An 18,873-nucleotide genomic window follows, 5' to 3' on the forward strand; every position below is an offset into this window, starting at 1 on the left:
TCACAGTAAGTATTATGCTCAAAATTAGAGGGCTTTAATTCAAGTCAAATAAAAGGACACAGTCAAGTAGAGCATAATACAGATCATTTAAACCATAGACTCTAAATGATGCCAGTGCTTGTGGAAACAGAAACACAGAATTAATGGAATCAGGATAATGATCAGTGACAAAATTTCAAAAAAAATTTTGCAGAAATTTGATTTTGAAAGGTCAGTTTAGGAAAACACTTTAACTTCTGGATCTTCTTTAACTATTATTAACTGTTCATATCTAATACACTCCACTGGAGCCCTTTTAGTTTGAAGTTTATTGTTATTAATTTTATTAGAAAAATAAAGAATTAGAAATTATGCTTAAAACCATACTTTTACTGTTTTTATATATTAATGTTTGTTTCATGCATGTTGGATTAATTATAATGGGGGGAAGATTTGGTAATCTCTCTGCAGTGAGTCTCACTGCAGACTCACAACTTCATAATTTAATAACTCTGACACAAAATATGTATCTTGAATTGTCTGTGTACTTTACATGATCTAAAAAAATACCTAATATTAACATCTATGGTATAATATTCATATGTGAAATGTATTAGAACAGAGAAATATTTAGAAGACTGTCAGTTTCACTACAATTGAGCAATATATCTGGATTGATTACATAATGAATAATGATCAATGTATACCCATTTCTATACTTGACAATCAAATTCAATTTTTTCATTATATTATGTAAACCACTCTTTGATAAGATGCAGAAAACAATTAACAGACATAGATATGCCAGATCATTCATAGAAACCTGAAACCATTTGTTGTTACATTACCTATCAATTTTGACTTCTCAACAGGTAAAATCAGTGGGGCAAAATGCATAGGTGGAATAACACAAATGTGGCTGACTTCATCCTTTTGGGGTTTACAGATGCTGAAGACATCCAGCTGGTGCTCTTTATGCTGTTTCTCCTTATATACCTGGTCACTGTGTTAGGTAATGCGGGAATGATACTGATCATCTGCCTAGATACCCAGCTTCACATCCCCATGTATTTTTTCCTCTGTCACCTGTCTTTCATTGACCTCAGTTACTCATCTGTCATCACACCTAAAACCTTACATAACTTGCTGACCTCCAATAAGAAGATTTCATATGTGAACTGTTTCACTCAAATGTATATTTTTGTCTTCTTGGTTGCTGTTGAAGGTTTTCTTCTTTCCTCCATGGCCTATGATCGCTATGTAGCCATCTGCAATCCTCTCCACTACCCAGTTGTCATGTCCACAAGACGTTGCTGGTCCCTTGTTTTTGGGTCCTATTTGGTAGGTTTCACAGACTCCTTAGTCAATGAGCTTTGCATGAGGAGATTGCAATTCTGCCACTCCAATGTAATCCATCATTTTTTCTGTGACACATCCCCAATTATAGCCTTGTCTTGCACTGAAACCCACAACACCGAACTGATGATATTCATTTTCGCTGGCACGAGTCTTGTGGCATCTCTTATCACGATATCAGTGTCCTATGTGTCCATTCTCTCTACTATTCTGAAAATTAATTCCACTTCAGGAAAGAGAAAAGCCTTCTCCACCTGTGCCTCTCATCTCATGGCTGTCACCATCTTTTATAGCACCATGATCTTCAGTTACTTAAGACCAAATACATCCTACTCCTTGGGAAAGGATCAGGTGGCTTCTGTGTTTTATACTATTGTGATCCCCATGCTGAATCCACTGATTTATAGTCTTCGCAACAAAGAAGTGAAAAATGCTGTCCTTAGACTCCTGCAGAAGACAGATGGCTCCAGGCACTTGTAATAGTGATACTGAACATTTTTTAAAGAAATATTTTTACTCTATATCCAATATTTTTACTCTATATTGTATCTTTATAATATTTTTGTTATCAGGTAATATTGGTTTACATTCCTGTTTCTAAATTTAAAAAATAGGATCCTCTTTTCCAGCTGTTTTCACATGGTTATTCCACCACCAAAGCACCCATAGTCCACCCCCATGGAACACATGCTCCCTCCCATATGTGTTTGCCCCCCTCTTAGTTCTTGCCCCTTTGAATGCCTCAGCTCCATAGTCAGGTTTTAAGGGCTAGGTTTTGAACTTTGCCCTCTGACCTTTTGTCTTGTTTGTCAGTATTACAAAGCTAAATGTATTTGTTTAATTCAAAACTGAGTATGTGTTTAATTCCTTCTGACATTTCTTTTGGCATAATTCCAATCATTATGCTAAGCTTTGGAGCTACTCTTTGCTTTCTATACTATACAGCATTTCCTTCAGTTCTGACTAAAAACTATAGACTTCTTTTATTTACTTGTGTTTCTGTTGATTTATTGTCACTTGTCCAAATATAATCTTGGACATTTCCATGAATAGGTCTTTATAAATCCATATTGTCATGGATATCACAAAATAGTTCTAATAATTACCATCTCAATTTAAGGACAACTGATGCACAAACTAAGAAAAGAGAGTTGTCATCTTTTAAACTATAGCATACCAATACCATTGCATATTTCAGAAATTTGTTATTGAAAAACACTCCATTGTTGGCTCAATACAGTTTCAGCAGTCATTGATTCCATTATATTCAAGAAATATAGTAGAGTGACTATGAGCACTTCTTTAGACCAGAAACTTAGGATTTTGACTCTAGATCTGCTTCCTTTTAGCTATATAATATTTAGTAAGCCACTCACACTTAGAACCTCAGTTTCTGAAACTGTAAAAGAGAAATAATATCAGGCTTGTAGTGTTTTAAAAAGTTTAAACCAGATGATGAATGTAAAGTTATAAGGCATTTCTAATAAATAGTGTCCATTATTACAAGAAGATTTACATTTATGTAGTATTTTCAATATGCAATAGTTTTTCTTAAGAATATTCCCTGGTGTTTTATGAATTAATATTGATTAATTTTTTAGATGAGCACACAACTAAAAAAGAAAATCTCAATGCTTCACAAATTTGGATTTGTTAGGGCAGATGTTGACATTGGAGAAGGCATAGAACATTGAAAAAAATAGAAGGAAAGTTAATTACCCTAATAATTACTGACAGCTTAGTGTCTATTCTTTAGTTATGTTCGTGTGCTTATATATTGAATGTATTAGTAAAATGTCTGGTGTTTCCTATGTACTTTTTTTGCAGCTTTCTGATACTGCGAGTTTAAACTTTGTTAATTCCTTTGTCATTGAAACACTGGGAGATAATGTGTCCCAGATAGAATGTTGTGGACTTGAAGAACTGTAAGCCCATCAATTTAAAGTGCTGCATTCAGTAAAATCACTTTGGTTTCCACCTGCTGAACATTTAAAGTCTATCTTTCTGTGACATGTTAATAGTTTCAGTCCCCTTAACTTGTTGAAATTCCTTATAATTTTTAAAACCTTGGTTTTTACGTTTTGTTATATATTTTGCAAGTAAGTTTTTGAAGTTAATGCTTCACTCACTCGTTTTCCATTTTTAGTGGAGTAAAGTTGTAGAGCTAAGAATTTGACAATAAAGTCAAAATATGTGGTCACCAGTAAAGTTTATCAGGAGAGTGATTGGTTTTCCATTATTTTAATGTTTTTCTCTAAAAAAATAGAAAGGAGCTGGCCAAACTAAAGAAATATAAACCCTAGAAATATGACTGAGGAACTGAGGCTGCTATAGTGGGAAAAAGATGGGCGTGGAGGCAGAGATGGGAGGGGGCAATGATCAAGGTAGGGGGACTTAGATGGCATGGGTGGGGTTTTAACTGAATTATAGCATTGAATTATAGCATTGAATTCACCTATTCCCCCCAATCCCCTGCAGTGCTATAATTCAATGTTACCCAATAAAAAAATAAACAAGTGATTAAGATAATAAAAAATTATCTTCATAATCTCTAATTGTTTTTTATTTCCTCACAAAACTCCAGCTTTAGAGAAATTCATTCTTTAAGGTTCTTTAAATTTATTTTAGAACTTTTTTAAAATTGAAAGTTTTTTAAGAAGATATTTTTGCTTTGGTCCAAGTATTGGATATTTTTTGTCCTTCACACTGCTGTTATGTTTACTAGAGGGATTGTTTCCATTCACCCAATAATGATGCAAATGCATGCTTGTATTAATAAAATATGTATTTCTCCCAGTAAATTCTTTTGTGTTTATATGTAATTGGCTTGAGTCATCACAGAAACTTCTTTTAAGAAGAAGCACATTGATATTCATCTTTACATTGCATTAAGTTATTTTAATATTTCTGTTACTTCAATATTTCTTAATAGTTTAAGTAATAAAAGTAATACTTTAATTACTTTTAATATTTCTGTTATTTTAATATTTCTATCAATACCATTAATATTATTATAACTTATTTTTGCTTTGCTACAAATGGTATCCAGATTTTATACTTATAGCTATTGCTATTTACTTATATTTGCAAACAGAAATAAATATTTGAGAAGGATTTAATGTTCAGTAACTTGCATTTTTGGATCATCTCTATCTTGTATATGCAATGTATCATTCATATATTTACAGATATTTTGTGGCTTTTTATGAACTATTCTTTCACCTTGCTTTTATTTATGTCCATTTCTATGATGAGTCAGTGTGTCCTGTTTGTTGATGTTTGCAAAGATGATCAACAAATTCCACATTTTGTTCTTAACACTTACATTTAGGCAATGCTTACTTAAGACAATGTTGTTCCGTTTATAATGTTGCATAGAAAACATTTATATAAAGTTATTGCGAATGTGTAACATTATCAATGGCAATATACGTTTCTGCATTTCTGCTATAATTTCCCTGTTATATTAATTTTTTTTCATTTTTTTAATTTGTTTTTAATTTTTATATTCCCCATACAATTGCAACCCCCTGATTTTGACCCCAACCCTCCTTTCCCTGTACCCCCCAAAGTGTGTCTCTGGTTCATAGTTGTTTGTTGATTTTGATTTTTTTCTTTCTTATATTTATTCTTTTTCCTGGTCCCTTATTTAGGTTTTCTAGATTCCTGTTATGAGTGAGACCATCCGGTATTTTTCTTTTTCTTTCTGGCTTATTTTGCTGAGCATGATCCCTTCCAGCTCCATCCATGTTGCTGCAAACTGCATGTGTTTATCATTTTTGAATGCTGAGTAATAGTCCATTGTGTGTATGTACCACATCTTCTTGATCCAGTCATCTATTTTTGGGCATTTGGGTTATTTCCAAAGCTTAGCTATTGTAAGTAGTGCTGCTATAAACATAGGTGTGCAGGTGCTCTTAGGAATTAGTGTTTCTGTGTCCTTTGGGTAAATACCTAGGAGTAGAATTGCTGGATCATATGGAAGCTCTATGTTTAGTAGGTCCAGAAATATCCACACAGCTCTCCATAGTGGTTGGACCAGTTTGCACTCCCACCAGCAGTGCAGGAGAGTTCCTTTCTTCCTACATCCTCGCCAACATTTGTTGTTGCTAGTTTTTTTAATATGTGCCATTCTCAGTGGTGTGAATGGTATCTCATGGTAGTTTTGATTTGCATTTCCCTGATTGCAAGTGATGTTGAACATTTTTTCTGGTATATTAATATTTATCATACTTTGTGTGAGATGTGATTTGTTATAATTTAAAACATAGTATTCTAGTTTTCAGTACCATGCCAAACTGATATTTATTATAATGTAATAATGAATAATATGAACAGCTGTGTTTTTAAATTGATATATAAGATCAGTAATGATATATTTTGCTGAGCTCTTAAGATGTCCCACGATACTCTAAGGACCTAAGAAGTACTTTAACATACTTTATCTTCATTAGGAGACTCAGATAGCTAGTATCAATACAAATGTTAATCGCACTAATGGACAAACATTTTTTTTTTTTTTTTTTTTTTTTGCTCAGCAAATTCTTTTGGTCTTTTTTTTATTTGCTCAGCAAATCCTTAAGATTGATTCTGGAATTTTCATTTATTCTCACATGCTTCATAGCCAATCCATCAGTATATTATATTGATTCTAAATACAGACTATCTTTGGAGTCTGACTGTTTCTCAACACTTTCTATGCTGCCACCCTAGAGAAGGAAACACCTTTTCCATTAGAAGTATTGCTCCAGCACCCTGGCTTGTATCCCCACTTTGGATTACTCTGTATATTGAGGAGACTTTTTGGGCACCATCAAGGGGGTCTTCACAAAATAAAAATAGCAACAAAAACACTAATAATGATAATGACAGTAATAACCATGGAAATAAGTTAGGAAGACCACTTCTAGTTAACTTTGAAGGATTCGTACTTGCAGTGTAAATACCATCTGTTGGAAGCAGGGATAGATATGCACATAGTAGGGTGCTTTCTATTCCTTGGTTCTTGGACTGACGAATGAGGAATGGGCCCCCCTGCAAGAGCGTCAGAGACTGGAAAGGTAAAATGAAGCACAGGCAAAGCTGAGTCATCAGGGAGACCCACAGAGATGAGCTGGGGTTCAGTTGCTGGAAGAGACAAATCTATTAGCCTGGTGTAGCTTATCTGTGAATAAAGCTTGTCTATTGTCATTCTTGAATTAAGTGTAATTTTGATAAATGCCAATGCCCAGTCCATATATTCCCTGCAAAATAAAGAATGGATTTTTTGTTCATAATCTGAATAAGAAAATAAAAGGAAAGGATGTGCATCCTCAGACACCAGCATGATGATGACTCAGGAATTTGGACACATTATCTGTCCCTGAATGACAGGCTGCATTTAGATTGGTGCCAAAGCATAAATCTGAGGAGGGAGCAGGGTGTCAATGACTTTATGGAAAATAATATGGAATATGCAAACTGTGGTTTTGCTCTCAATTACATGGTAGCTGCCAAGCTAAGTCAAATGCAATCATTATAAAGTAAATGTTACCTGCAACTATGGGAGTCTATTCAATATGAATCATATGGATATGATGGTGAATACTAGGCATTTAAATATATGTGATTTGTATGTAAACATGTGCATATACAATAACTATATGTGTGTATTATGTATAGATATATTTATACACCAATATTCGTACATTAAAGACTTAAGTCCTGGTACTTCAGTATGTAACTTTAATGATAGGATTTTGTGCAGGTAATTAACTTAAAATTAGTTCTTAAGAGTACATGCTAATCCAATGGGACTGGTATCATGAGAAGAAAGAATCACAGCACAGAACATGGAGAGAAATAGCCATGTGAAGAGACAAACAGAAGATGTCTACCTGCAAGGGAAGAAGGGGGACCTCACCAGAAAACAGTCCTGACTTCATCTTGAGCTCAGGCTCCTAGATGCAGAACAGTGAGAAATAAATCACTGTTGTTTAAGCTCCCAGTCTGTGGCATTTGGTTACAGCAAATCTAACAAATTAACACTCTCAATATCAGTGTATATGTGCACATGTGTTCACATGTGTGTGTACAGGGGTATATATCAGAGTGAATCAGAATGAGCAGAGGGCGGTAGAGTTCTCCTGTATGTGTGGAAACTGCTTACGTGGAGGTGTGGTACAATCATTACATGAAAAATGTCTACCAATAATAAAAAGACACTACAAAGGAGGAGGTTTTTTTTATATCTTTTTGATTTTGATACCAGGAGCACAATTTTTTATTTGTTTAAGTGTGATGGTCAGCGTGAAAAATACACTTTGTTGATGCACCAAACCTCCATACACTGAAAAAATTCACTGTGAAAACTGGGCATTCCATCCTTAATGGTTTCAAAAGAGAGTAAATAGGGTTGATTCTAGAAATCAGTTTTTTACATCCCTAGTTGAAAACTTAGAGAGTCACAATACAAGACCAGACCAGGCTCTTTCTTGGGTGGTTTCTAAAGGACAAGTCAACACTTTCATTGAAATGTTGAGTCCTTCAGCTTTTGTCTTTGGAAGAAGGCCAAGCAGTCTTTGGAAATTGGTCCCTCAAGGATGACCAAACATTGTATTACCACCATCCCAATATATGAGATGCCCTGGAATCATCATGATGAGAGACAAGGCAACACTGCTCTGCTGTTCTCAGAAATCCCTGATATTCTTTGAAACATCAGTCACAGCCAGCAAACTTTTACTTGATCAGGTCTTTAAAACAATTCCTAGGTTGATGTATTATTTCATCAGAATAAAAAAAAATACATTCCCAAATACTTAAAAGGAACTTATCTCAAAGTACACATATATTACAATATTTTTTATTTAAATTGACCATGTTTTATTCGTGAGGAAAGATTTATGTTGAACCATTTCTAGACTGATATCATTGGACAAAGATTTTTGTGTTTTCAACCAACTTTGAATCACAGTAAGTATTACTCTCAAAACCACAGGTTTTAGTTGGATCAAAAGAAATGACACCTATGGAAAGAATATGCACACATGTCATTAAGACTTGACTCTAAGTGATGCCTATACCTGGGGAGACAGAAACATGGAGTTGATGGAATCAGGGTCTCCAAGCAGTATACATACACTAATGTATATATTACATTAGTAATTTAATCTGGGGAGCTTTTGATATTAAATGGTCAGATTCTGAAAACATCATTTCTTCTGGAAATTGGTACTGATATTAATTAGTATTAATTACTCTAAAAAAAACATGGAACTCATTTAAGTTTGACATTTATCATTAATGCAAAATTACGTTAGAAACAATGGGTAGTTATGTTAGAAGTAACTGATGCCTTAATGCTATATTTCTATCATTGTTTTATATATGTATATCATTTTTATAGGCTTGCTGGAATTAATCATAATGAGGAATATGGTATTTGACTAACTTCTAGAGTCAGTCTCTCTTGGAAACTCACAGATCATCATTTAACAGTTTTGACTCAAGAAAAAATATCTTGAATTATGTCCTTTTCTCATCTAACAGACATGACTAACAGTAACATCTGTGGCACAATATCATCATGTGGAATAAATGAATGACAAAAAGAAATTGATTAGAATAGTGTCAGTTTCATTCCAATTAATATATCCAGTTTTATTACATCATGTCCAATCATCAATTTATACCCATTTTGATAGTTAGCAATAAATATTCAGTATTTTCCATTATATCTGTAAACTATCTATTATTATTAACTAGAAACATTAAATTAATATACACATGCCAGGCCATTCATAGAAACCCATATTTGAATAATTTCTGCTAAGTATGAACTCTGACTTCTCAACAGGTAAAAGCAGTGGGGCACAATGCAGATTTGGAGTAATACGGAGGTGCCTTACTTCACCCTTATGGGATTGACAGATGCTGAAGACATCCAGCTGGTGCTCTTTGTGCTGTTTCTCCTGATATACCTGGTCACCATCTTGGGGAATGCAGGGTTGATACTCATCATCTGCTTGGATGCTCAACTTCACACACCCATGTATTTTTTCCTCAGTCACCTGTCGTTTCTTGACATCAGTTATTCAACTGTGATCACTCCAAAAACCTTAGAGAATTTACTGACCTCCAGCAAGCAGGTTTCCTACGTGAATTGCTTTACCCAAATGTGCCTTTTTGTCTTCTTTGGTGTTTCTGAATGTTTTTTTTCTCTCCTCCATGGCTTACCCATTAGGACTGGTGTCATGTGAAGAAAGGATCACAGCATAGAAACATGGAGGGTGTTGGCCACATCAACATACAAGAGAAGAGGTCTGCCTACAAGGGAAGGAGAGGGGCCTCAGCAGAAGTCAGCCCTGACTTCATCTTGAGTCCATAACTTCTCCACTGTAGAGCAGTGAGAAATAAATTGCTGTTGTTCAAGCTTCTAGTCTGTGGCATTTGGTTATAGCCACCTTAACAAACTAACACTCTCAGACATTGTATTGTGCACGTATGCTCACATGTGTGTGTGCAGGTGTGTATATCAGAGTGAGTGAAGAAAGAGTAATGGATGATAGAGTTGTCGTGTACATGTGGAAACTGCTTAGGAGGAGGTGTGGTTATGATCTTTATATGAAAAATATCAACCACATATAAAAAGACGCTACAAAATAAGTGTTTTATCATCTTAACTGGGAGACAGGGAGCTTAATTTTTATTTGTTTCAGAGTAATAGTGAGTGTGAATAATACACTTTGTTGATGCATCAACTGTCTATGCTCTGTATAAAATCAATACATAATCACATTATATATAATATTTCTCTATGGAAAATAAATCATTCCATTTGATGGTTTCAAAATAGAGTAGCTAAGGTTGTATCTAAAAATAGTTTCTTTACTGTCTTTGTCAGAAATTTAGATTTCCACAATACAAGTCCACACCAGGCTCTTCATTAGTTGGTTTCTAAGGGACGAGGCAACTATGTACTCAAACCTAGAGTCCTTGAGCTTTTGTCCTTGGACACAAGCCATATGGCTCTCTTTGGAAATTGGTCCCTCAAGGATGACCACACATTGCATTATCACCATGCCCAATATATGAGGTGCCCTGGAATCATCAGGATGAGAGACAAGGCAACCCTGCTCTGCTCTATTCTCAGTAGGCCCCTAGTATTCTTTAGACTTCAGTCACAGCCAGCAAACTTCTACTTGACCAGGGACTTAACAAAAGTCTTAGATTATTTTATTATTACATCAGAATAAATAAAATGCATGCCCAAATAGTTAAAAAGAACTTATCTCAAAGAATACATATATTATATTACAGAAATTTTAGACAAATGGTTTTCATATTTTATTTGTAATGAAACATTTCAGTTGAACCATTTCTGGATTGATACACTGGAAGAAGGTTTTTGTTTTCAACCAGCTTTGGCTCACAATAAGTATTGCTTTAAAAATTTAAAAATTACAGGGTTTTAGTGGGAGCAAAGAAATGATACATGTCAGAAGAATATGTATATACATTATTAACACAAGACCCCATGTGATGCCTGTACTTGTGAAGACAGAAGCATGGAGTTGATGGAATCAGGGACTCCAAGCAATGTTAGGATTTTATAATATATTTTTAGCATAATTTGATTTAAAAGGTCAAATTGGGAAATATTTCCCATTTTTTTAAAAAAGAAAATTATATTTAGTAAATTATGCTAATAAACTGCACTGAAATCCTTTAAGGTTGAGATTTATTTGTCAATAGTATGAAATGCTATTCGAAGGAAAAAGTAAGTAAATGATCACCTAGCACCATATTCCTATCATCATGTTATATATGTAAACCATTTTTATAGTCTTGCTGGAATTAATCATAATGAGAAATACAATATTTGAATATGTTCTATGGAGTCCGTCTATCTCAGAACTCACAAAGTCATCATTAAAATGCTCTGACTCAGGATCAATTTATTGAACTATGTCACTTTCCTTATCTAATTAATGTGACTAATGGTCATATCTATGGCATATTATTCTCATGTGGAATAAATGCATTAAGAAAGGAAAACATTTAGAACACAGTCAGTTTTATTCAATCAATACATCCAGTTTTACTATATCATGTTCAATCGTCAATTTATACCCATTTCTAAACTCAGAAAAAATCATTTTTTCATCATATCCTATAAACCAACCATTATTATCACACTAGAAACAGTAAATTAATATACATATGCAAGATCATTCATAGGAATACTTTTTTTGAAGTCATTTCTGCTATGTATGAACTCTGTTTCTCAACAGGTAAAAGCAGTGGGGCACAATGCATAGATGGAATAACACTAAGGTGCCTTGCTTCATCCTTATGGGACTGACAGATGCTAAAGACATCCAGCTGGTGCTCTTTGTGCTGTTTCTCCTGATATACCTGTTCACCATGCTGGGGAATGAGGGGATGATAATGGTCATTCGCTTGGATGCCCAACTTCATACCCCCATGTATTTTTTCCTCAGTCACCTGTCTTTCATCGACCTCAATAACTCAAATGTCGTCACTCCTAAAGCAATAGGGAACTTACTGACGTCCAACAAGAAGATTTCCTATGTTAATTGCTTCACTCAAATGTACTTTTTTATCTTCTTGACTGGCGTTGAATGTTTTCTTCTCTCCTCCATGGCCTATGATCACTATGTAGCCATCTGCAATCCTCTCCACTACCGGGTTGTCATGTCCACAAGACCCTGCTGCTCTCTTGTCTTCATGTGATGTGTAATAGGGTTTATAGATTCCTTGGTCACTGTGTTTGGCATGACAAAATTGGACTTCTGTGACTCCAATGTAATCCATCATTTTTTCTGTGACCTATCCCCAATTTTAGCCCTGTCTTGCTCTGACACCCTCGACACTGAACTCAGGATTTTCATTTTGATTTATTTTTTTATTTTTTTTTAAAGGAGGCATGCTTTATTTATTTATTTGTTTGTTTGTTTGTCTGTTTGGTTACACATGCACTGGGTACAGTCAGAAGCGCGGGAGGGCGAGAGAATTCACCAGAGCCAGAGTGGGGAGCAGAGCAGGCAGAAGGACCGAAGCACACTGCTGAGGGGAGCAGCGGGCGGCAGGAGAGGTCTGCGCGCCATGTGGGACCCTCCTCTGGTGGCCGGGGAGCAGCCGGGGATCGAACCGGCGCTGCAGAGGCTGCGGGCAGCTTCTCAACCCAGCGCTCAACCGCTGCGCCACCGGGGAGGCCCAGGATTTTCATTTTGGCTGGCTCCACCCTCATCATCTCTCTTATCATGTTATCAGCATCCTATGTGTCCATTCTCTCTACTGTCTTGAAAATTAATTCTGCCTCAGGAAAGAGAAAAGCCTTTTCCACCTGTGCCTCTCATCTCTTGGCAGTCACCATCTTCTATGGCACTCTGATTTTCATGTATTTAAAGCCAAGGAAATCCTACTCCTTGGGAAAGGATCAGGCAGCTTCTGTATTTTATACAGTTGTGACCCCCTTGCTGAATGCCCTCATTTATAGTGTTCGCAACAAAGAAGTGAAAAATGCTGTCCTTAGACTCCTGAAGAAGAGACAGGGATCCAGACACTTGAAATAGTGATGCTGAGGTTGTAATTTACTCTTTTCCTTCCTCCCTGTAGGAAATTTTCTTAAGCCCTCTAAAACAATTGACTCCTTTCATTTACTTTTGAATCTGTGACCCATCGTTACTTGACCAAATATGATCTTAGGTCTTTCAAGGTTTACGTCTTTAAAATTCATAGAATAGGTCCTATATTTACTTCTAAATTTAAGTGCTACTGCTTCAGGAAATGAGAAAATAATTGTCATCTTTTATATATTTACCATACCAATTCCTTTGCATGGGTAGTATTAAAGAATTTTATTGTGGAAAAGACACTTTGTTTGGCACAATAAAAGCAGCTTCAGAAATCATTTTATCCATTATATTCAGAGAATTGTAGCAGTGTGAATATGTATACTCAGTTTGCAACCAGACCCTGGTTTAAATCTAATCTGCTTACCTTTTTAGCTTTAAAAGCTTCAATAATTCACTCTACTTTTGGCCTCAGTTTCTAAAACTGTGGAATATAAATAATATTCCCAGGTTAATAGAGTTTTTGTAAAGATTAAACCAGATGATGGATATAAATATTGAAGGTATTTGTGGTAAATATTGTCCATTATCATTAAGACTTCATTCTTATTATTTTAATGCACATTTCTAGTGATTTTTCACCTTTTTTTAAAATTACATTTGCTTAATTTTATTTATTTATTTTTTAATATGTTAACTAAATCACTCTTCAAATTCTTTTTTTTTTTAAATATTTATTTATTTATTTATTTATACAAGCACTGGGTACAGTCAGAAGCGCGGGAGGGTGAGAGAATTCACCAGAGCCAGAGCGGGGAGCAGAGCAGGCAGACTGAAGTACACTGCTGAAGGGAGCAGCGGGCGGCAGGAGAGGTCTGCGCCCCATGCGGGATCCTCCTCCCGTGGCCGGGGAGCAGCCGGGAATCGAACCAGCACTGCAGAGGCTGCGGGCAGCTTCGCAACCCAGCACTCAACCGCTGAGCAAACCGGGGAGGCCCACCTTTGCTTAATTTAATTGACAAGCACATAAACAATGAAAAAGGAAAATCTCAAGGCTTCATAAAATTTGACTTTCAATGGTATGTTAATATTGGAGAATATGGAAAATATTAAAAACTATAAGAAAATAGAAATTTTCTGACAGTTACTAACAGCTTAGTGTCCATTCTTTAATTAAATTTGTGTGCTAGACATTGCATGCATAAGAAAAGTTCTGGTCTGTCTTATGAACCTTTTTACAAATTTTGATACAATTGAAAATTTTTTTAAATTCTTTGGTCATTGAAACTTTGTAAGATGAATGCAATCTTGGTGCATGAAAAACAATCAAGACTCCCATATTGCATTGATAAGGACCCGAAGTGTTGCACAGGCATCAGTGTAAAACCCTTCATGTACTATAGTATCTTCGGTTTTTACCTGAAAAAATATTTATCAAAACAGCCCCTACCTTTCTGGGACATGTTAACAGCATCAGTCACTGCTAATTTTGTTGAAATTCTGTACATTGTAATACATCATTGCCTTTCTTGGTTTCTAAGGTTTGTTATGTTCTTGAGGTCGTTTTTTGGAGTCAGTGGATTTGGAGTGTGGGGTCCTTAAGTTCACTCTGAGAAAGGTTTCACCAGAGCTCCCATTTCAGCAGCACGTGGCGAGTTTCCCAGGCGAGTTTCTCCATGAGACAGAGACAGTAGTTATCTTTAAAGGGCAGGCTTATTAGGGAAAGGGGAGGAAGAGTAAAAGACACTTGCATAGACACAAGTGGGCAGGAAGAGCTGCATGAAAGGGACAGGTTTGCTAAGTGAGGCCTGCATGGTTGTGGGGTGGGGAGGGGGGCTTGAGGAAAGCTGCCTCCTCTGAGGGAGGTCAGTGAAGAGAAATTCTGCATGGCATAGGTCACAGGCAGGCAGAAATCTGCTGCCCTGCAGAGGGAGAGAGGTGGTGAAAAGAAGCACCTGCATTGTCACAGGTGGGCAGAAAGAGGGCTGCCCTGAGCCTGTGCAGAGACTGCCCTGATACAGTCTTCTTCTCTTTGGGAGGGGCTTTGGTTAGTTGCTGATTTTGGATAACTAAGAAGAATATGAAAGGGATCTGAGATTCCAGTCTCCTTATCTTTACATTTGGAGTCTGTTGGGCTCAATCTCCATATCTTTACCCTTGGGCCTGTGCTCTAGACACTTCCTACAGAAATCTGATACCTGCTTGGATCTTAGGCTTTGTAATCTAGGTTTTGGCACCCAAGGATCTTGCTTTCTATAGCTGTGTCAATGGCTATGATAATCTCTTATATCCCCGCCTCCTTGTATGGGCCAGATTTCTGGTCTTGTGCCTCCTTTGCAGTTTTTTTTTTTTTTTTTTTCCTATTCCTGTCCACCATCATTCTTTACAAGTCAATTATTGAAACAAGTCCTTCACTCATTGTTTTACACTTTTGAACAGAGAAAAGTTATAAAGTTAGGACTTGACAATAAATTTAGATTATGTGGCCACCATTAATTTTAGTCATGAAGACTGCTCAATTTCCCTTCACTTAAAAGATTTTATCTACAAGAAAAAATAACAATGGTTCAAACTAAATCCAAATAAACCCTAGAAATTAGGCTACAAAACTGAAGTTCCAAGGCATTGCAAAGAAGAGGGTAGAAATATAGGTGGGAGGGGCCCAGTGGTCTAGGGTACAGGGTGCTTTCATGGTGGGAGTGGTTGGTGACATACAACTTGGGAGCTGTGAACCTAGTCCCCTAAATCATCTGAAATGTTGTAAATGGGTCATTCCTCTACAAATAAATAAATAAAATTACAAAAATATGCAGTTTTCTCAACATAATCTGGAATGGCTGATTTTCATTGCATTATTTCAACCTTAAGCATCTTATTTTATGGTTATTTCATAATTTATTCTAGAGGATTTTATATTATTTTAAATGGTATTAAAGAGGGTGGTTTCCCAAGTGCAAGGGTTCGATATTTCATTTTGTTTAAACTGTTGTAATGGTTACTGGATACATTTTCATTCAGCCTGTAATGAGTTCTGTGCATGTTTGCATGTTTGTGCATGTTTATAACGAGTCCTGTGCATGTCAGTAAATGATAGTGTAATGATCTGATTGGTTTGGGTCACAACTGAAATCTCTTTCAGGTTAAAATTAAGATGTTTTCCTCAACACCCCATATTATATTAATTTATTTAAAATGTCTATTACATTAAGTATCATTTAATATAATCATGACTTATTTTCATATTGACATTATGGTATTTAGAGATAAATATTTGACAAACATTTGTTATTCAGTAATAAGATTTTGAATCATTTCTCATCTTGTGTATGCAATGCATTATTTTACATATTTGTACACCTTTACATTCTTATGACTTTTTATGAACTATTTTCTTCTTTTGTAAAGAATTGTTTATTTATACAAGCTCTAGGGAACAAGCCAGAGGCGCAGGAGGGTGAGAAAATTCACCAGAGACAGAGTGCGGAGCAGAACAGGCAGAAGGACTGAAATATACTGCTGAGGGGAGCAGCAGACAGACAGGAGAGGTCTGCTGCTCCACTGGGGAGTCTCCCTGATTGTTCGGGAATCGAACCAGCACTGCAGAGACTGCAGACAGCCTCACAGTGCTGCACTCAACCTGCTGCGCCACCCAGGAGGCCCTTTATGAATTGTTTCTCACCCTGTTTTTTTTTTTTTTTTCATTTATATTTCTTTCTGTGATGAGCAAATATGTCTTGCTGGTTTTTATTTGCAAAGGTTATCAACAGAACAAATGCACCTGTAGACAGCACTAAATTTAGGCAATGCTTAATTAAGATACACTGGTCTATTTATAACATATAGAAAACACATATAATGTTATTACATATGTGAAGCATGACCTATGTCAATATGAAATTTTAGCATTTATTAAGTTCTATAACTTCCTTTTTATATCAGTACTTACCATATTTTATGTGAGATGTTTTGGGGGTAATTTAAGACATAATGTTCCTTGGTTCTTGGCCTCTGCAAGGGCAACACAGAGTGGGAGGGTCAAAGGAAGCACAGGTAACACTGACTGGGATCAGCTTTTCAGGGAGATCCAAACAGATGGGCTCAGACTCAGTTCTGGGAAGAGATAAATTGGCCAGACTGTTGTAGCTGAACCCTAAATGTTGCTTACCTCTTGTCATTCTTGAATTTAAGTGTAATTTTGATAAATGCCAGTGTCCAGTCCAAACATTCCCTGAGAAACGAGGAATGGATTTATTGTCTATGCTCTGGATGTGAAAATAAAATAGGAAAGTGTGCATCCTCTAAACCAACATGGTGTTGACTCAGAAATTTGGAAGTATATTATCTGTGGTTCCTGAATAACAGACTTTGTTTAGATTACTGAAATACATTAATCTGAGGAGGGAGTCGGGTGCTAATGATTTTATGGAACATGACATGGAAATATGCAAGATGTGGTTTTGCTATGAATTACATGGTAATTGCCAAGCTAGTCAAATGTCATTAATATAAAGTTAATTCCCTGAAATTATTGGAATTTAATCAAATCATATGTTTATGAAGGTTAATGCTATACATTTAAAAGTATATATGACTGTTGTAAAAATATTTTATTTTTACTTTATTTATTTTTAAATTTAATTTTAATGCTATTTTCTTTTTACATCATTGATCCTTTTTAAACAATATTTGCTTCCCTCCACCCGCTTAGGTTTAGTCCCCATAGAATTTCCTTCCCTAATGCACCCATGCACCATCACCATATGTATATTTGTAGATACATATTTATATATACCAATATTCATATGCTGAAGACTTAACTCCTAGTACTTCTGGATGTACCTGTGGTAAGTGGATTTTTGTTCAGGTAAGTATTAATGACTTAAAATTAGTTCTTAAGAGTGCCCCTACACAATGGGACTTGAGTCATGAGAAGAAAGGATCACAGCATAGAAACAAGGAGGGCGGTGGCCACGTCAATATGAAAGAGAAAAAGTCTACCTACAAGGGAAGGTGAGGGGCCTCACCAGAAATCAGCTCTGACCTCATCTTGGTCTCATGCTTCTCCACTGTAGAGCAGTGAGAAATAAATTGCTGTTGCTTAAGCTCCCAGGCTGTGGCATTTGGTTATAGCCACCCTAACAAACTAGTACTCTCAGACATTGTATTGTGCACCTGTGTTCACATGTGTGTGTGAAGGTGTGTATATCAGAGTGAGTGAAGAAAGAGCAATGGATGACATATTTGTCCTGTACATGTGGAAACTGCTTAGGTGGAGGTGTGGTTACTATCTTTATATGAAAGTGTCTACACAAATAAAAAGATGCTACAAAACAAGTGTTTTTATCATCTTGACTGTGAGACAAGGAGCTTAATTTTTATTTGTTTCAGTGTAATGTTTACTGTGAAAAATACACTTTATTATTGCATCAACTTTTCATGCTCTGTATAAAATTATTATATAATCACAATCACATCATATATATAAAATAATATTTCTCTATGGAAATAAATCATTCCACCTTGATGGTTTCAAAATAAAGTAGCTAGGGTTGTATCTAAAAATATTTTCTTTACTGTCTTTGTCAAAAATTTAGACTACACGATACAAGTCCAAACCCAACTCTTCATTAGTTGGTTTCTAAGGGACAAGGCAACTATAAACTCAAACCTAGAGTCCTTGAGCTTTTGTCCTTGGAAGCAGGCCATCTGGCCTTCTTTGGAAATTGGTCCCTCAAGGATGACCACACATTGCATTATCACCATGCCCAATATATGAGGTGCCCTGAAATCATCAGGATGAGAGATAAGGCAACCCTGCTCTGCTCTATTCTCAGTAGCCTAATATTCTTTAGACATCAATCACAGCTGCAAACTTCTACTTGACCAGGGACTTAACTAAATTCCTAGGTTATTTTATTATTACATCAGAATAAATAAAATGCATACCCAATGTTTAAAA

The 18,873-nt window shown here is 35.8% G+C and overlaps 1 protein-coding gene and 1 pseudogene across 1 annotated transcript; both read left to right on the top strand.

Moving 5' to 3' along the window:
- Positions 1-870: 870 nt before the first annotated feature.
- On the top strand, positions 871-1,815 carry LOC119254244 (olfactory receptor 8H3-like). Its single transcript, XM_037521359.1, has one exon. It carries the CDS (start codon positions 871-873, stop codon positions 1,813-1,815), a length of 945 nt encoding a protein of 314 aa, XP_037377256.1.
- A 9,813-nt stretch (positions 1,816-11,628) lies between these two features.
- On the top strand, positions 11,629-12,914 carry LOC119254410 (olfactory receptor 8H1-like; annotated as a pseudogene).
- The last annotated feature ends 5,959 nt before the right edge of the window (positions 12,915-18,873 follow it).

This window comes from Talpa occidentalis, unplaced genomic scaffold (genome assembly GCF_014898055.3).
Source record: "Talpa occidentalis isolate TD23 unplaced genomic scaffold, MPIMG_talOcc4v2.1 talOcc4.3, whole genome shotgun sequence".
In the NCBI taxonomy this organism is placed as follows: domain Eukaryota; kingdom Metazoa; phylum Chordata; class Mammalia; order Eulipotyphla; family Talpidae; genus Talpa; species Talpa occidentalis.